A 20698-nucleotide genomic window follows, 5' to 3' on the forward strand; every position below is an offset into this window, starting at 1 on the left:
GGGTCTGTTCCACCAGGTTTGAAGGACAGGTATAGCTGTGTGTCATCGGCGTAGCAGTGGTACATCAGGCCATGTCGTTGGATAAGTGTACCGAGTGGCAACATGTAGATTGCAAACAGCAGAGGGGATAGGATTGATCCTTGTGGCACTCCGAATTGTAGAGGTGCAGGTTTGGACATTATAGGACCTAGGCATACTCTCTGTGTTTTGTCAGTCAGGAATGATCTGAACCACTGGAGGACTGATCCACTGATGCCACAGTACTCCTGCAGTCTGTTAAGCAGGATTTCGTGGTCAACTGTATCAAAAGCCGCTGAGAGATCCAACAGGATTAGGATGGAGCATTCCCCTCTGTCCCTTGCCATGAGCAGATCGTTGCAGACTTGGATGAGGGCTGTTTCACAACTGTGGTGTTTCTTAAAGACAGATTGTAGAGGGTCCAGGATGTTGTTTACTGACAGCCTGGTTTCAAGTTGCAGATAGACAGCCTTTTCAACAACTTTACCTAAGAAGGGGAGGTTGGAGACAGGTCTGTAGCTGCTCATAGCATCTGGATCCATGGAAGGTTTTTTAAGAAGGGGCTTGATGATTCCTTCTTTTAGAGAGGTAGGAAACCTCCCTGCTTGCAGAGAGCAATTTACTATTTTGTGAAATGCTGGACCAAGCAGGTCAGGGCATTTCAGCATATGTTTAGTTGGTCCAGATTCCAGGTCGCAGGTTGTCTGGCGGAGGCGACGGAGGATGTCTGAGATCTCTTCCTCACTAATACTTTTGAAGTCAGTCCAGGGTGTTAGGTTGTTTTTGCAACTATTTCCAGGAGTTGAATAAGTCTTAGGTGCTGTGGACTGAATGAGAGACCGAATAGAGGATACTTTGTCAGCAAACTAGCAATAAATTTCTCGCATAGCTCCTTTGAGGGAGTTATAGTAGGTTTTAGACAGGATGGGTTACATAGTCTATCAACTGTGCGAAATAGTTGGGCTGGCCTGTTGGCGGCCTTTGCGATCTCCTGTGATAGGTAGGAGGATTTTTTCTTGGTGATCGCATTTTGGTAGCTTTCCAGGTGAGAGACAAGGGTATGTTTATCTTTTGAATTCTGAGATTTTTGCCACTTCCTTTCTAGTCTGCGCACTTCTTTCTTTAGGTCCTTTAGTGAGCTGTCAAACCACCGTGCATGGTGAAGTGGTGTAGACCGTTTAATGCGAACTGGAGCAAGGGCGTCATAGGCAGATGACACTGCATAGTTGTACTTCAGGACCCTGGAGTCTGGGTCTGCGCAATGATTGGTTAATGCGTCGAAGTTGAGGGTATTCTGAACGTGCTGGGGTGAGACATCTTTCAGAGAACGGTATTTTATGAGTTCTTTCCCTTTGTGTTTGATCGCTGGTGCTGTCAGAGAGAAGTGGATGGTGTGGTGGTCTGACCATACCACTGGGTTTATATCCATGTGTGATATTAAAAGTCAGGAATGAAATATAAGATCCAGGGTGTGCCCTTTCTTGTGGGTAGGGAGGTTGACAGCCTGAGAGAAACCCAGTTCACTCATTATGAGAAGTAGTTCACTTCCTAGGCGTGAGTCGTGATCATCCACCCATGCATTAAAATCTCCCAGGATGATCCAGCTAGGGTGTTCCACTGTAAGGCAGGATAAGAGTTCAGATATTTCCTTAAGAAAGGCTGGACCATTTTCTGTGAGGTGGTATATGAGCAATATGTTGATGTTTGTCTCTGCTGACAGTTGGGCTGCAAGACATTCAAAGGTTTCATTGGGGCCTATGGGCAGGGGCCTTATGTTCAGAGAGGATCTGAAGCATATGGCAACCCCCCCACCCTTGCGGACTTGTCTCTCACAGTGCAAGACTGAATAATTGGTCGGCACAGTTGCTTCAAGAGTTGGGCCTGCATGTTTCCCAAGCCAGGTCTCTGTCAGAAAGGTCAAATCAGAGAGCCCTATTAGGTCATGTATAGTTGCAGTCTTATTATTTATCGATCTGGCATTGCAGAATGTGGCTGTGATTGAGCTTTCCTGGGGACAGCTATGTTTTTTAGACTTGGATCCACTAGCTCTCCTCCCCCTTCTGCTTTTCCTGAGTATCCCAAAGAATTTTAAGAGGAGACCTAGTGAGGTGTTAATTTGTAATTGTTTCTTGGGAGGGCAGGCAGAGAGAAGGTCCTTTGATGAGTATTTGTATGTTGATATTAGAGACAATAGGCTTGTTTAGATAGCTTTTACTTCTGGAATCCTGCTGAGATCAAAGGGGATCTGTGCAAAATCCTTTCATTCCTACACAGAGTTGGATCATAGATTTATTTTAAGTAAAGTTCCTTGTTTTAGAGTTAGATGATAAATGATAAAATAAATGTGGAAAATAGTCACTTGGTGCATATGTCTTGGATAATGGATAAAGGATTACTCACAGGTTGGAGTGAGGGCAATCACGTCTTCAGAGAGGTTGAAGGTCTTGTTTCAGATCAGCTGTTAGAAGGCTTGGTGTGTTCAGCAATGGTAAGCTTCATGGAGGATTTCAATCCAGTTTAAATCTTTGCCATCCAAAGTAATCCGATTGTTCTGGTTGGTTGTAGTTGTAGCCTTAGTCGTGGTGGGTGGAATTCCTCTGTATTTTGGGTCCAGTTTCAGCACAAATAGGTTTAAAGGTGTAGAAATCTGAGACAAGGTCTGGAGCAGCTTAACCACCCTGGCATTCTGATTAAATCGCCAGGGTGGCTGCGGGAGGGTTTTTTTTAAATAAAAAAAAAACTATTCCATGCAGCCAACTAAAAGTTGGCTGCATAAAAGCCCACTAGAGGGCGCTCCGGAGGCGTTCTTCCGATCGCCTCCGGCGGCCAGAAGTAACACGGAAGGCCGCAATAAGCGGCCTTCTGTGTTTCGCTTACCTCGTCGCCATGGCGACGAGCGGAGTGACGTCATGGACGTCAGCCGACGTCCTGACGTCAGCCGCCTCTGATCCAGCCCTTAGCGCTGGCCGGAGCTGTTTGTTCCGGCTACGCTGGGCTCGGGCGGCTGGGGGGACCCTTTTTCGCCGCTGCACACGGCGGATCGCCGCGCTGCAGCGGCGATCAGGCAGCACACGCGGCTGGCAAAGTGCCGGCTGCGTGTGCTGCTTTTTATTTCATTAAAATCGGCCCAGCAGGGCCTGAGCGGCAGCCTCTGGCGGTGTTGGACGAGCTGAGCTCGTCCAGACCGCTCAGCAGGTTAAGAGAGCTGCAGCCCAGCTGGGCGCGCTCAGCTTTCAACAGTGTCGAAGGCGGAGGACAGATCTAGGAGTATTAGTACCGAAAATCTGCCTTTGGCAACTAGGAGGTTATTGGCAACCTTAGTGAGAACAGTTTCCGTAGAGTGTTGAGGGCGGAAGCCAGACTGGAAGGGGTCCAACAGGGAATTAGCAGAGAGAAAGTTAGACAACTCTGAGTAAATGTGGCGTTCCAGCAGTTTGGAGGCAAAAGGAAGGAGGGAGACTGGGCGGTAATTAGAAAGGACAGTAGGGTCTAAAGAGGTTTTTTTTATTAGGGGTGTTATGACAGCTTGTTTAAATGAAGAAGGGAAAATGCCAGTTGAGATGGAATGGTTAAACAGTGTTGTTAAAGCAGGAATGAGGGGGGAGGAGAGCTGGGAAATAAGATGAGAGGGAATAGGGTCCAAGGAGCATGTAGTAAGATGAGCTTTAGAGATTAGTGAAGAAAGACGCCGTTCAATTAAGGCGGAGAAGGTTGTTAGCAGGGAGGGGGTTTGAGTGAGTGAGTGAGTGAGTGGTTATGTGGAGAGGGATAGTTGATAGTAGGGGAGCTGCCAGGCAGAGAGGAAAAAGGAAGAGGTGATTGGACTGGTGAAGAGGGTTGCTTTTGAAAGCTGTTCTGTAATGTTTCAATTTTGCTCACAAAATATGCTGCAAAGTCCTCTGCAGACAAGCATGTGGTCGTAGGGGGAGGCGGGGGTGGAGAAGAGAGTTGAAGGTGTTAAAAAGTTGTTTAGGGTTATGGGATTGTGAAGAAATGAGTGTAGAGAAGTATGACTGCTTTGCAAGTGAGAGAGCGTCCCTGAGCTGGAGCAGCGTGTTTTTATAGTGGACGAAGTCTTCTGCATTGGAGCTTTTCCTCCACTGCCGTTCTGCTGCCCTGGACTGTCTTTTCAGTTGTTTGATGGGTTCAGTCAGCCAGGGCTGTCTGTTGATGTGGCGGGGGCGGAAGTTGGTGAGAGGGGCGGCTGTGTTCATGACAGCGGTGACTGTGGTGGAGTAGTAGATGGATGCTGACTCGGGGTCAGTGTAGGATGACAGGGAGCCCAGGGGTTTCAGAGAATCGGCTAGGGAGCAGAGGCCGAGGTTGCGATAATTCCTGCTTAAGCGTGATTGCTGTACTACAGTAGCTGGAGGAGGCAGGGAGGGGCTGATTGTAAAAGTTATGAGATTGTGATCTGAAAGTGGGAATGAAGAGTTATTAAATGTGGAAACTGGGCAGAGCCGGGTAAAAACTAGGCCCAAAGTGTGGCCATCTTTGTGGGTGGAGGTTGAGGACCACTGGGAGAGGTCATAGGATGAGGTGAGTGAGAGGAATTTTGTGGTAGTGGAACAGTTAGTGTCTATGAGGATGTTAAAATCCCCAATGATGATGGAAGGAATGTCGGTGGATAGAAAGTGGAGGAGTCATGTGGAAAAGTGGTCAATGAAGGTGGATGCTGGTCCAGGAGGCCGGTAGATGACAGCAACCTGGAAGTGGTGAGGGGAGTAGATGCGGACACCATGAGCCTCAAAAGAAGAGAAAGCCAGAGAAGGTGCAGGTGCAAGCGGTGTAAAGGAGCAGTGTTCAGAAAGAAGAATTCCCACCCCACCCCCATGTTTGTCACCCGATCTAGGTGTGTGACTAAACTTGAGGCCACCGTATGAAAGGGCAGCTGGAGACACAGTATCAGATGGGGTTAGCCATGTCTCACTGAGCCCCAGGAAGGTGAAAGCATTAGTGATGAACAGATCATGGACGTGGGCTAGTTTATTGACTACAGAGCGTGCATTCCAGAGGGCCCCAAATATGGGAGGGGGAGAGCTGGGAAGGCAAGGAATGGTGATCAGGTTACTTTGGTTAATGTTTGTGGAGGAATGAGGACGGTCTGTGCGGGATGTGGTATTTACCAGAGTGCAGTGAGGTCTGGGAGAGGGTCCTGGATTGGGTGATATGTCCCCAGCAGCAAGTAGGAGTAGTAGGCAGAGATGAGATAGGTGAGGATGTGATTCGTATGTGACAGAGGGCTGTTTAAGAGACGTGGAGGAAGGTATGTGTGATTTGAGAAATAAGAATAGTTCATGAGTAGAGAGAAGAGAGGATGATAGGAGAGAGGGAGCGATGTAGATGTTATTGCTAGCAGCGGGAGGGGTGAGTGATGTAGGTATTTTAAGTAGTGGGGCTGACAGGATAATGGCTGTAAATAGGATATTAAACATTTTGCAAGTTGGTGTGCGTATAATTAGGGAAAATAAGTGTCAGAGTTAAAGAGTGCAGGGTAGTTTGTGTGAATTTATTGGGTGTATGTGGATGGTTGAAATTAGGGTAGCTCAGGGATTGACAAACTTGAGCTGATGGTGGAAATCAGGGAAACCAAAGAGAAAAGATTATACCGGTGTTAGATCAGCAGATGAGCAGCTGTGGAGAGTTTTGTGTTTGTTCTCATCTGTTCTCTTCTGGTTCAGTTCTGGGCTAATTCTGGGTGTCTTATACACCATTAAAGATATGCCCTTTAAGATTATGCCCTGCTGACCAAAAAGGTCTTGCTGACCTTTTAAGATCTACTGTTATAGTAAACCTGGTTTGTTTTTTTTGTTTTTTGGCCTCTGCGGTATTCTGTATATGGCTATAGTGGAAAGTGGTGGGTGGGGAGGCTGGCAGCAAATTGTACTCCACTGGCATCAAACTTGCATTTGTACTTTATTGAACAAAGACATGTTACGGGTCACCTGACCCTTCCTCTGGTGTAACATGTAGTATGTCTTTGCTCAATAAATTCAAACGCAAGTTTGATGCCAGCGGAGTGCCTTTTTCTATTTTATTGGATTGTCTATGATTGCAGGAGTGGTGTACCTGCAGGAAGAGAGCACTGGCCATTGCTACCTTAACCAGGTAGCGGCATTACTGAGTTACAAGGAGGCTTTTGAAGTGGCTGCAAATTGTATCCTGCTCACTATATGCACACTACTCTGAGCCTGTGTGGATTACCTAAAAAGCACCAGCCGGTAAGCCCTATGCTTCCTGTATAAACTGCTGCTCTATTACTGAGGGAATTGCCTGTCATCTGTGATTTGCTTGTGCATGGCTGCAATGCTACTGTATCATTTAGGCTGCACAGAATTGTGGACAGAGGAGAACACTAAGTACTCTACCTGCTTTAACTGTTAAGATCTATGCTTCCTGTGCAAGCTGTTGCAAGATCATGATCATGAGCTGCCTGGCTCCATTGTCTGTGCAGGTACAGGCCGTGTGGAGTCCTCCACTGCTACCCAGGAGTTCAGGCCTCCACTGAGTTAAGATACAGTACTTTATGTGCTCAGGGCCGGATTTCTGCAAAGGCCGCAAAGGTCACGGCCTAGGGCGGAAAAAAATCAGAAGGATGAAAGGGCGGCAGGACCTGAGAGAGATAAGAGGCTACATGTCAAAATAAATCATTTCTCCTGTTACAAAGCGCCCCGGCTTTGCTGCACACACAGTCAGAATTCCAGAGCTCCGTGTATTTTCCTTACTTCATGGTGTGCGATGAGACAGTGCTATCTACTGAACATACAAGCTTCAGTTTATTGCCAGGGGTGATAGAAACATGGATCACAATGTAGACACAATTTCTGATGCAGTAAAAGTAAACATTTTAACAGAATTATTTCCACTTTACAACTCAAGCTGGGCTAAACAATGTATTGCTGGTCAGACTCTGTTAATGACTTGAGCCATTCCTTCTCCTCTCTCCCCCTGGATTGTAAATCTTAAACAGAAAGAAAAGGTTTGTTTTCCTTAGAGAGATTTATGGCAGCCCCTTCTAAGCTAAATCTTAACCCCTTGCTGGCTCATTTTAAAGGCAGCAGTAGTCTAGTATGAGATAGACAACTTCTCTATAATTATAATTGCAAATGTACTGTTGTATACTTTTGTATTGTTACATTCTGTTTTGTATACCAAAAGTAATAACATACACTAAAAATTAAAAAAATATATATTTGTACCGTGTTGGCAAACAGTAAAAAAACACCTGTGAAAGAGTCAGTACAATAAATACTATAAAATAAATGCAACAGATCTGTGATTACAGAAGAGCAGAGAGGGAGATGAACGCCGCTCTGCTACTTCATGCCTGGTACACACCATGCAATTTGCCATCAGATAGATGGGCTCGAATTGATTATTTCCGACAGGTCTAATCTGATTTCTGATCAGTTTTCTAATCGACTTTGTATAAGTGATCGGAAAATCGATTCAACCCATCTATCTGTTGCGTACCAGGCATTAGGGACTCACTGCTCTAACAGGAAAACAATCATTCATCATTTTTCAGAGAGAAAACATTCATAGGTATCCTGCAAACAAGTGATCGTTAAGGCTCATACACACATCAGACCATAGTCTTTGAAAAATGAAAGATCACAGACCAATCTTGCCACCCTTCATATAGTACGAGAGCCATACCTTCACAGTCTATTCTATGGAGCTGCACTCCCCATCAGATAAAAATCTTTGCAAGATTCTGCACACACAGATGCTGTACAGACACAAAAGATCAGTATCTGCAAAAGATCTGTTCCTGCCACAGATCCGTTCCTGGAAATTGCATTCATAGTCTATGAGATCTGCAGATCATCATACACACCTTGTTTAACTAACATTCATCTGCAGATCAGACAATCATTTGCAGATCTGAAAATCCATCCTGGTGGATCGGATCTGCAGATGAATGTCTGTTAAACAAGGTGTGTATGATGATCTGCAGATATCATAGACTATGAATGCATTTTGCAGGAACAGATCTTTTGCAGATACTGATCTTTTGACTGTGTACAGCATCTTGCAAATATTTCTATCTGATGGGGAGTTCAGCTCAATAGAATAGACTTTGTAGGTGTGGCTCTCATACTACATGGAAGGGGGTAAAATTGGTCTGTGATCCTTCATTTTCCAAAGACTATGGTCTGATGTGTGTATGCACCCTGAGTGTGTGTGTGTGTGTGGGGGGGGGGGGGGGCGGTTGGTGGTACCGGGCCTAGGGCACTGGGAAGTCCAAATCCGGCCCTGTATGTGCTTGAGTATGACAATTTCTGATATAGTAAACTACTTGGCCCAGCCCCTTGGAGTTTACTATAAAGGGATTCTACTGTACTATTACTTTTGTTGATAATAATCAGCAATTAAAGAAAAGTTAACGTATTTATAAAGGGAGGAACATAGAAAGTGTCTGTGTAAATGTCAAAACAAGTCAGACAAACTGAAACAGACTAAAGCTTGCCATACACTGGCAGACTTTCTGCCGACGTGCCCAAAAGATAGATCAGATGTCGATCAGAGGGGGATCTATCATTGCAACACTCTGCACATCGATTTTTACTAGATTTCAGCATGAAATATATTAAAAACTCAGTTACCGCCGTTCCCCTAGGTGTCCTTCCCCTGCTATACTGAACTCCCCGGGGCCCCATGCAGACATAAGCTCAGTGAAGTGCTCTCATTTACCTCTTCCGCTGGTGCACTTACCCCTCTGTGCAGCAGTCATCTTCTTGTTCCTGTACTGACCCCGTGAACCTGCAGTGTATGGGAGTGTGTACACCGCCGATGGGTCACTAAGGGGCACCAGGAGATGATGGCAGCACAGAGGAGGGAGTGGGCCAGTTTGAGAGGTTCGTGTCAGAGCACTTTTCTGCACTAATAGTCTGCATGGATGCCCAGGGAGAGCAGTATAGCAGGGGGACGCCTCACTGACTCTAGTCTCCCTGCATAGATGTACCTCTCCCTTACCCCGATCAACCAGCAAAAAGGGTCCTGCCTGATTGGTAATACTGTTGATTTCTCTTAGAAATTGATTTAAATTACTATTGAGCAGTATGTTGGGGCAACAACCTTCAGAAAATTCGATCACATGAATGTCTCAGTGTATAAAAAACCAGTGTACTATTAAAACAGATTAAATTATAAAACAAGACGAATGTAAGGTTTACAAGTCTGGCAGCTTGTTTCGGCTAACAGCCGAAAGCTTTTCTGCAAGTGTTCATGGAAATTTCAGTCCACCGCAGCCCTTGCCTAAATTATGGTAAACTATGTGGGATGAGCACATCCATTAATTTCAATGACAACCCAATCGTGAGGCGGTGGATCCTGTGTGGAAAACACAGAGGATGAAGGCCATCAGCTGTCAGTCTGAACCGGCCTTAAATTCACAATAGTTGACAGTGCGATAGTTGACAGTTATGTAACCATTGTGTTCCATTCCCAACCTGTTTCACCAAACCTCAGGAGGGTGGTTACCCTCTAAGAAAAAAAACAGTGTAAATTAAAAGGATCTACCACATAGGTGAATAGAATATAGATGCAGCTAAAAAATAAGATTCTAAAAATATTACAAATACTATATATATTATATGCATTTATATACTTCATAATAACAGAAAAGTCAATTAGAATTTAAAGAGAATCTGTATTCTAAAATTCTTACAATAAAAAGCATACCATTCTATTCATTATGTTCTCCTGGGCCCCTCTGTGTTGTTTCTGCCACTCCCTGCTGCAATCCTGGCTTGTAATTGCCAGTTTTAGGCAGTGTTTACAAACAAAAGACATGGCTGTTAACCAGAGTGTGATAGGCTGAGAGGAGAGCTTGGAGAGGGTGTGTAAAGCTTCTGCCTATCACAAGCAGTGCTGCACATTCCACACATTCCAGCCTGAGCCCGACAGAGCCGACAGAGGAAAGAAGATAAGATTTATTACAGAGACAGTGCAACTAGAAAAGGCTGCAGTATGCCAGAGCACATTAGAACAGGTATAGGAATTTATAGGATAGAAGAAATAAGGCTCAAAATTTTGTTACAAAGTCTCTTTAAAAAACATATTTCAAAACATCAACAATACATTTATTGAGCTAAAACTAAAAACTAGGCAGAATTGCTAGCTTTGTGGGAAGACACTAGTGTTTTTGTCAATAATGAAAGTCTATGGGACGCATGTAAAATGCATGTATGTGCGTTTTACAATGTGCGTACAAATACGCACCGAAAAATTAAAAATGCAGAAACCGCATGGTTTTCCGCACTACCTAGTGTGCTCCTAGCCTGATAGTACCTATAATATACCGTATTTTTCAGACTATAAGACGCTCTGGACTATAAGACGCACCTAGTTTAAGAGGACAAAAACTATAGAAAAAAAAATAAGCTGGTGCATCTTTAGTGCTGGAGTGTCTCATGGTCCTTCCCCACCCCTAAGCTGTCTTTATCTAAACTACACTGCCCAGCTAAACTAACCCCTGCTGCCCCACTAGCTACAATACACTAACCCCTGCTGCACCCACAACCTATACTAAGCAACACTGTCCCCACTTCCTACACTGTCCCCACAACCTACACTAAGCTACACTGTCCCCACAACCTACACTAAGCTGCACTGTCCCCACAACCTACACTAAACTGCACTGTCCACACAATCTACACTAAGCTGCACTGTTCCAACAACCTACACTAAACTGCACTGTCCCCACAACCTACACTAAGCTGCACTGTTCCCACAACCTACACTAAACTACACTGTCCCCACCACAACCTACACTAAGCTACACTGTCCCCACAACCTACACTAAGCTACACTGTCCCCACAACCTACACTAAGCTACACTGTCCCCACAACCTACACTAAGCTGCACTGTCCCCACAACCTACACTAAACTGCACTGTCCCCACAACCTACACTAAGCTCCACTGTTCCCACAACCTACACTAAACTACACTGTCCCCACCACAACCTACTGTCCCCACAACTTCACTACATTTACAGTACATTTACCATCTCCTTGGAGTACCTGATGTGGCAGGGCTGCAGTGTGGTCCGGGCAGAGATGGCCTCAGTGAAATTGGTCCAGGTCTCTCATCTGGGCCAGGTGAACTACGGTGGTGGAGTTGGAACCACTGCAGATCAGCTGGAGCTGCCCTCTTAGTGTATCTGGGTGAGAGGCAGTGCCAAAGGAACATCATACAGGTCTCAGTGGAAGGGAACTGAAGCCGCTGCAGAAGTCACATGGGCCATCGGCTGGAGCTGCCCTCATTGCACCCGGGTAAGAGGCAGCTCCACAGACACATCAGCAGTCTCAGCGTCGGGAAACAGAGGCAGGGAGATAGGCCATGCGCTCGCTGGAGATGCCCACGTGGTGCGCGCTTCACACCAACATAAGCGGCAGCAAAAAGTTCAGAATCGGGGAGGTTGAGCCGCTACAGGAACCACATGGGCCATCCGCTCACTGGAGCTGCTCATGTGGTGCGTGCGGACATCAGCAGCAGGGAAACAGTCAGCATTCAGCGGTGGGGAAATGGGCCATGCGCTTACTGGAGATGTCCACGTGGTGCGTGCTTCACACAGACATGAGCGGTGGCTAAACATTCAGCAGCGGGGAAGTTGAGCTGTTACAGGAACCATGTGGGCCATGCCCTCGCTGGAGCTGCTCATGTGGTGCACGCAGACATCAGCGGCGGGGAAATAGCATCTGGGAGATGGAGCCACTGCACCGCCAATTACAAGGCGTCCAGGAGCCCGAGTGCTCTTCAGCCACACGAGAGCCATTAAAGAGCCAAAGCCCAGCGGCAGTGACACCTTGCCAAGGCTTCAGTGGAAGAGCCGGTTAAAATGCCTAAAACCCCATTCATCTCATGCTGGATTACAAAAGCAGGATGCAGGACTCGGGCTGGATCGGTGAGGGCTGCCGCTATGTCATCTGTCTGTGGGGGACACCTGGCCGCACATTCGGACTATAAGACGCAGGGACTTACTCCCCCCCCCTATTTTTAGGGGAGAAAAAGTGTGCTTATAGTCCGAAAAATACGATACATAAAACTTATAATATATTGCAACACATTACACTGTCTTGTCAGCATTTATCTATAACTATGCCACATACATTAGCCCTAGGACTACATAAGTGTGTCATGATCTGAAATAAATATTAGGTTCACTAGGAGAGATCCTGACTGCATCATATTTTCACATAATATGCATTCAAACACTTCATACATGTTACCTCAAATACTTAACGTTGTTCAGAGCTGTTAAAAGTTTCCTTAATCCTTCATCTTGAATAGTACATGTTTCTAGATTTACTTTTTCTGTTTCTTTGGAGGATTCCAGAATAAAAGACAACACAGAGCAATCCAAAGGGGTAAGGTGAAACCCGGAAAAGTAAATTTCTTTGTTTAGGCCAGTACACTTTGAGGCTAGAATCTTATTCCTGCTCTCGTGAAGACAGTAGAATAGATTTAGAAGTTCTGTTTGGCTTATTTTCTGCTTGTCGGGCCCATGCTGTAGTGCAATTTTTTCATTCAGCCAGGTGATGACATGAATGGAAGCCTGAACAGACATTTCTGCTACATGAGACTTGAGCAAAGATCTAGTAGAAATGTCTGAGAGACCACAGAGGAAACGAACAAATATTTCACATCGACCGTCTTCATAAGATTCAGCATGCTGAAGTGATTCCCTTAATTTTTCAGGATTATAGTCAATAAAGTGAACTAAAGCAGCAAAAAACTCCTGAAGCGTGAGATGTAGAAAAGTGTAATCCACATCAGGAGGCTGACCAGATTCCATCAAAAAACAGGAGAACAAATACTGAATAATTCTTATGCTGAAAGTTTTCAAATCACGTTGATCAAATACTGTTATGTGATTCATGATTCCATGTTCTGCCATCACCCCCATAGATTTCAGCAGCTCTCGAGAAGAGTCTTGAGTACCATCTTCACCGTGGTTGTGATTTTTCAGAATGTTGGCAACAAAGGCCACAAAAAGTTGGGTCATGGTTTTGGGCAATGTTGACATCAACTGCTTATGATTTGCTGGTTGAGCTTTGAAGCACATGGAGAGCACTGTGCAGATGATCCAGCAGTATGATGGGATATAACAGAAGGTGTACAGTGAGTCATTCTCTTGCACATACTGAAAAGTCTGTATTGATAATTCCTTGTTGTCAAAAAAGTTATCAAAATACACCTGTCTATCTTCAAATCGAAATCCCATGAGCTCTGTTATTCTCTGAAAAACACCCGTATCTATTAAGTTCAGTCTAGCTGGACGACTGGTTATTAGTACAGAGCAACCCTTAAGTAGACTCTGCCTTACCAAACTAACTACAATCACACCAACTTTTTCACTCCATTTCTGATTGGTGCACAGCTTACTTGATCTGAAATCCATTTGATAGGCACTTTCATCTAAACCATCAAATATAAACAGAAGTTTCTGTGGATGCTGTAAAATATTTTCAAGTTGACTTTCCAAATATGAATATTGTTGAAGGATAACATCTTCCAAGCTGACCTCTGCTAATTTATTAAGATCCCGGAATCTGAAGCAGAAGACAAAAGAAAATCTCTGGTAGAGTTTTCCTGTCACCCAGTCGTAGACAAACTTCTGCATCAGTGTTGTCTTCCCTATTCCTGGCACTCCACTCACCATTACTGCATGGGGTACACATTTTGACTCATGACTCCAGCGGAAAAGTCTGTTTAGGGAAATGCATTCAAATTGAGTTTGTGTTTCTCTAAGGTATTCCTCATGTTTTACTCCAGTTGCGATCAGCTCATTCTGAAGACGTCGTCTGAACTGACTGGTGGAGACAACAATCATGTTCACATAATGCTCATTGATAGGGAAGCTTTGCTTTTTCAAAGTGGATCCAGGAGGTGTGTGTTCCTCTAGAGTCTGGGTTTTCTCCAGAAGATGTTGTTTGTGCTTTCCTTGAATATCTAAAAAACAGAAATACTTAATGATTAACATTGAAGCAGAATCTGAAATTGTGATACTTGATATAAACAATATTTTCTTCTATGTTATCACATGTTAATACAGTCTTAAGGTGGCCCTATACTTATAGATTTGCAGAAGAATCGACCATCAGATAGATTTCTGGCAGATGCCTGTCAAGTCGAATCTAACAGGAATCTATCTGATGTGTGCCACACTCTAGGAACATACTGTATTTCAAATAGTTTTCTGAATGAAAGCTATTGGAAATCGATCTAAATGCATCATTACACCATTAGATCCAATGCAACTCTATGGGCCATCAATCTGCTGCCAGCAGCAGATCGACCTAGATTTTCCATCAAGTCAGATAGATCAAATTGATCTAAATCGATCAAAAGTGGCTGCAAAACGATCGATTTGCTGATTTGAAAGAAACGATTTCTGATCGATCAATCGATTCCACAGAATCGATCGATCGTTTAATGGCTGAAATGGACCAGTGTATGGGCCCCTTTAGAACCATTTTTCTCTATCTCATATACAGAGGTTGTAGTGGACAATGGTACTGATTAAGAAATGCTACTCTAAGCAATCAGATAAGTACCACCTACCCCATCTAATATGTACATAGGTCTCCTGACACCTCTTACACATTGGCTCAAAGGCCTCAATTCACTAAGCATTACCACATTTGGTAATGCTGAAAACAGCTGATTTTACACCTTGCCAAGTTCAAATTCACTAAACCTATTTCTGTACAGAAAATTGGAATTACCAACTAGTGAGGTAAATTACTGACTTGTGCGGTAATTGCCTCAAGAAATGTCAAGAAATTGCAATTCACAAAGATTTATGCATTTGGTAATTTGGGTAAAAGTGTTCGATATTTTTCTCCAGCTCTTACCAGGCGATAACTCCCTGTCTCTGTGCGGTAACTTTGACAGACAGCTAATATAGAGAGCCAGGCAGCCAATAGGGAAAGCCACACAGCCCTGCTTCTCGTCCTGATTTGGTCCAACATGGTGGAAGGCGGGTCTTCATTGTAGCAGTGCAGGGGAAGGTGATCTTTTTTGAGGCTTTTTTTACATCCGTTTAGATGTGAAAATCTGTATACTGATATACAGAAGAGCTCACTCTGGTGGCTGCAGCACATGTAAAGGATGACAAGAATGCACTGGATCAAAAAACTTCGACACACAGCTCCTTGCCTCAGCGCTGACCTGCTCCACAGCTGGCAAGTGAAACTTATCAAGCAGGGCTTAGTGAATTGAAGCATGTTTGTTCGGTCCTCATGCGGAAAGTCTTTAGTGAATTTGGAAAAAAAATATAATACCAAATGCGGTATTTTACTGACCAAAATGATTTTAACAAACTGCCTTTAGTGAATTGAGGCCAAAGTGTGTTGTAATATTTTATGATCCGCAACTTGTGAGAAGATTTAAGTTTTTTCTTTACTTTGCCCCCTCCACTTTGATTGTCTTCTGGCTATTAAATTCTATTAAATTGGAAACATTTTTTTGAAAAAGTGTACATAAACAATAAATAGTACATCTTCTTCCCAGGACCGATTCTAGACTTTTTGCTGCTTGAGGCACACTTGTGAGGATGTGCCCCTCCCACACGAATTGGAATGATCGCACAGCACCCGTAAATTTTCACCCTCAGTATAGGTAGGTAGGTAGCCAGGTATAGGTGCCCCCTGTATAGGGTAGCCAGGTATAGGTGCCCCCAGTATACGGTAGCCAGGTATAGTTGTCCCCAGTATAGGTAGCCAATATTGTTGCCCTTGTATAGGTAGCCAGTATAGTTGCCCCCAGTATAGGTAGCTAGCAAAGTTGCCCTCAGTATAGGTAGGTAGCTAGTATAATTGCCCCAGCTTGGGTAGTATAGTTGCCCCAGTATAGGTAGTATAGTTTCCCCCAGTATAGGTAGCTAGTATAGTTGCTCCCCATATAGGTAGTATAGTTGCCCCAGTATAGTAAGTATAGTTGCCCCAGTATAGGCAAGAAGCTAGTATAGTGGCCCCAGTATAGGTAGGTAGCTAGTACCGTTGTCCCAGTATAGGTAGTATAGATGCCCCAGTATAAGTAGATAATAAAGTTGCCCCCAGTATAGGTAGTGTAGTCATCCTAGTATAGGTAGCGAATATAGTTTCCCCCCAGTATAGGTAGTGTAGGTGCCCCAGTATAGGTAGCTAGTAGTATAGGAAGTATATGGCCCCAGTATAGGTAGTATAGTTGCCCCCAGTGCCTGACTTTTCTCCTGTGTTGCTGTCACTTATAATAAAAATCTCACAGATCTGGCAGGTTTTGGACTAGTCTATAGCATCATGGGGATTCTCTATATAGATCCTTTATTCTTTAGAAATGCATTCCCTGGAAAGGATCTATACAAAGATGTCAGCTGGCTGGCCTACTTGCTGCACACCATTCTGTCAGTTAGACTGCATAACTGCCATTCAGTTAGTAGCTTTAAAAATAAAGGGGACCCTGAAACTCGCCCATGAGGAGATAGCCTAGTCCAAAACCTGTCAGATCTGTCAGTCAAGACTATCTATTTTAAAGAGGGATTGTCAGCCACAAAATCAAATTACATTTACCTACTGCTCTGTGTTTAATCTGCAGCCTGCAATCTTATCCTGCATTACAAGCACTTCAATCTATTCAGAAGTGTTTCTTCTGTAATAAATCTTATCTCAGCCTGGCTCTATTTTTGCCATTGCCAACCAGAAGGAAGCTTGTCATCCCCCCCCCCCACACACACACATTCCTGCTCCTCACTGATTGGCCGAGGGCAGTTTTTCAGTATTTCAGTGAACTGCTGAAATACGATCTCTGCTGTGCTCACATGTGTTTACAAAGCAAGCTAACTACGACAGTGCAGTTTCTAGGAAGAAAAAAAGTAAGGGAGGAAATAACATCAGGGTTGGCTTCAGTCAGAGGGAAACAAGATGGAAAATGCCAGGAATAGAATTCTCTTTATTTACTATATAAAATTCACTGAAATCAAAACATGGACAGTACAATGCATATGTTATGTAAGTAGAAGTACTAGTTATCTACTTATATATTTGTTTTTTTTCCTGGGATAGTGTTGCTGTCCCTGCTGCTTTAGAGGGAACCTTAACCGTCATCTTTTTAAATCTCGGTTAATGTTCCCTTTAAGTAGCAGCAACATAGGAAAAATACGTTTTCAGTGCATTTTAATCAGGGACAAATGTACAGTTTATATGTATGTATACACATGGATTTTTGCAATTTTTCATGATCGTTGTCTTTCAATTCTTTATGTTAAAGGGAAGGTTCAGGGACTATCCGAAAAAAATAAAAATCCCCATCCACTTACCTGGGGCTTCCTCCAGCCCGTGGCAGGCAGGAGGTGCCCTCGGCGCCGCTCCGCAGGCTCCCGGTGGCGCGCCCGACCTCGCCAGGCCGGCGGCCAGGTCGGGCTTCTTCTGCGCTCCAAAATGCACCTCACGGCGGTGCGCTGACGTCATCGGACGTCCTCCGGACTGTACTGCGCAGGCTCAGAACTACTGAGCCTGCGCAGTACAGCCCGGAGGACATCCGATGATGTCAGCGCGCCGCCGTGAGGCGCATTTTGGAGCGCAGAGGAAGCCCGACCTGGCCGCCGGCCTGGCCAGGTCAGGTGCGCCACCAGAGACCACCGGGAGCCTGCGGAGCGGCGCCGAGGGCACCTCCTGCCTGCCACGGGCTGGAGGAAGCCCCAGGTAAGTGGATGGGGATTTTTATTTTTTTCGGATAGTCCCTGAACCTTCCCTTTAAAAGTACTTTTGGCAAGTTTAAACACCAAAAACTTTTTCAACTGCATAGAACTAGATTAATAAGCAATGCATACATACACATACATCTAATGCCAATCACATCTGGATACACAATTAAAGCACACCTGAACTGAGAGGTGTATATATACTGTAGGCTTATATATATTTATTTTAAACAATGCAGATTGCCTGGCTGTCCTACTGTTCCTCTGCCTCTAATAATCTTAGCCATAGACCATGAATAAGCATGCAGATTAGGAGCATGATTCACTAACCGGCGCAAACTCGCTGGTTAGTGAGCCTTAATACCTAGTGGGCACAAACCACAGAGTTAGGTGGTTTGCGCCCACACATCGCGCATAGCAGCGTGCACATCGGTGCGCTGGTAATAGTGTGCGGTGGTAACGTTGCACTCGCTGCCCTGTAAACGTCGCACCAGGTGCGATGAAAACAGCGCATCGGGTGCCCCCGAAGCGGCGCATAGATGCGTCGCTTCGGGGGCAAAAACCCGATGCGCCGTTTTCGGTACACTCGGTGTGACGTTTACAGGGCAGCGGGTGCACTGTTATCATCACACCGCGCACTATTACCGGCGCACCGCAGCTGTTACTGCGCGCAAAGCTACTTTTGGGGCACTAAGTGGCTTTTCACTCTGGCGCTAATACTTAGTGCTGGTTAGTGAATCAAGCCCTAGGTGTTTTGTTTTAAGTCTGAATAGGTTAGCTGCATGCTTGTTTTCGGTGTGTGATTCAGACCACTACTGATGCCAAAGAAGGATTCTGGGTGTATGCCTATTTCAGCAGGGAGTTCACAGGTTGGAAAAGTGCTTGTCACACCCCAACACACATCAAATCTAAAGTCTCCCTAACATTGCTACTGCCTATAGAGCGTGCCCTAGTGGCTGCTGCTCTGGCGCTTTGAGTCCGCCAGGAGAAAAGCGCGATATAAATGTTATTTGTCTTGTCTAAAAAAAACCACTGTAACTGAACTTGACCGTTATGGATCAATTTACAATTTTATTGCTGCATATTGTCAGCGGGTACCTAACAACCAGCACGACATTTCAGGCTACACGCCCTTTATCAAGCACTTGATAAAGGGTGTGTAGCCGGAAACATTGTGCTGGTTGTTTGCTATTTAATTGCTGAGCGTAAAAGCAAAAGACGGAGCCCAAATTACAAAAACAAACAGTGCAATTCAGCCGCCAGCAATAGTTGGCTGGCAGCAAAATTGCATCTTACACCTAAGTCCATGGTGGCCTGGAGGGGGAACAGTAATCTACGCTGCCGGGAAATTTGATATACCAGGGTGAGCCGTTTTTCGGCTTCACCCTGTGCCTAAATTTCCTGGTGCCTTTTTTACATGTATGCTCTAGAGGAGGTCCATCCTCTTCAAGCTTTTCCACTCCACTAATCATCTGATTGCTGGCACTGTCCTCTCTTCATAGAGTCAGCTGGGGCTGGGGACCGATAAGCTGACATGACGTTAGCCACAGTAGGAGATTTATCTAAGCGCCCCACAGCTTATTAGAATTTCACACCGTGATTGAGATGACCAGCCAAATGAGTTTGCTGCAACTCAGGAAAAGTCTACAAGTACAGTAGAGGTAAGCAAGCAGTAGGACGTTAGCTGAGCAGAACAGCACCAAGAGGACAGACCTCTTTCAGATGCTCTTCAATCAACAAAAAAGGATCCAGACTGCAATCATGGTGAGAAGGCTGCAATCAGCAAGAAGGGAACCAGACTGCAATCAAATCAGCAAATTAAAGAAGAACCATAAAAAGTGGGATAAATAATATTTAATAAAAATGTGGTTTCCTACTTTTTATTATCCATACAGTTACCATATTTGCTTTTGTGCACACGTAATATTGTCTTTTTTCAAATTACAAGGTCCCAAATTACAATTGATCTGCTTTGAAAGCTGCCATTGCATTTTATTGCATAGCTACTGTATTTACAGTATATATTAAAATCTATCTAGTGATCACCTCTTAACTGCACACATAATGGAAGCAGAGAGAGCTTTGCTAAGGTTTACCAAATGTATCTGTGTAACGATTGTGGAATTCTTTCCGTGGTCAGCGCACAGGATGCGCGCTGACACTGCGGAAATCCTCCACAAGCGTATAATCTAAAAGAACCCAGCAAAAGGTGCAATGCACCTGTAGAGGGGAATTCCTGCCGGCAGATGGAGCTGTGGAGTGCAGAGGAACAGATCCTCTGCACAGCCACAGATGCCAGATAGGAATTGTACAAGGGGCAGCAATGCCGGGCAAGATACCCCTTAAAGAGAGAGAGCACAGCGACAGGGTGTATGTGTGTCCACCAATCTAGTCGCCATCCAGCGACGATGAACCCACAACCGTGAAGATCAGGTGGGAAAGCAATCGCAAGAGATGGCGATTGCTAACAGCTACACAAGACTGAATAAGCACAGAGAAGGAATGTATGTATGTTCACCAATCTCGTCGCCAACCTGCGACGGTGAACACACAACAGTGGAAACCAAGTGAGAAGACAATCGCAAGAGATGCGATTGCCAATGAGCATGAGCACAGGGACAGAATGTATGTGTGTGCACCAATCTAGTTGCCAACCCGCGACAGTGAACACACAACAGCAGAAACAAAGTAGGAACGCAATCGCGAGAGAGGCAATTGCCAGAGGTGACACAAGACTGAGTAAGACAGAGCACGAGAGTAGCAAAGGCACAGCAAACTACAATGAGAAGACAAGGAAAATACCAAATGCTAGCTAAATGCAAACACCGCACTCATTCGCAACAGCGAACGCGCGATAAGCGCAACAGAGACAAGCATGCCACCCTAACTAACCAACGCCACACAACTAACCAACGCCGCACGATAAGCGCAACAGAGACAAGCATGCCACCCTAACTAACCAACACCACACAACATGAAACAGAGAACG

General features: G+C 44.9%; 1 protein-coding gene across 1 annotated transcript in view; it reads right to left on the reverse strand.

Annotated features, from left to right (window-relative positions):
* The window catches only part of LOC137533493 (NACHT, LRR and PYD domains-containing protein 3-like), a 77306-nt gene that overhangs the window by 19744 nt on the left and 36864 nt on the right, over window positions 1-20698 (reverse strand). The window contains exon 5 of the mRNA XM_068254872.1: window positions 12257-13979. Within this exon, the coding sequence (XP_068110973.1) occupies window positions 12257-13979 (1723 nt within the window). The remainder of the gene's footprint in view (window positions 1-12256; window positions 13980-20698) is intronic.

This window comes from Hyperolius riggenbachi, chromosome 9 (genome assembly GCF_040937935.1).
Source record: "Hyperolius riggenbachi isolate aHypRig1 chromosome 9, aHypRig1.pri, whole genome shotgun sequence".
NCBI classification, from domain to species: domain Eukaryota; kingdom Metazoa; phylum Chordata; class Amphibia; order Anura; family Hyperoliidae; genus Hyperolius; species Hyperolius riggenbachi.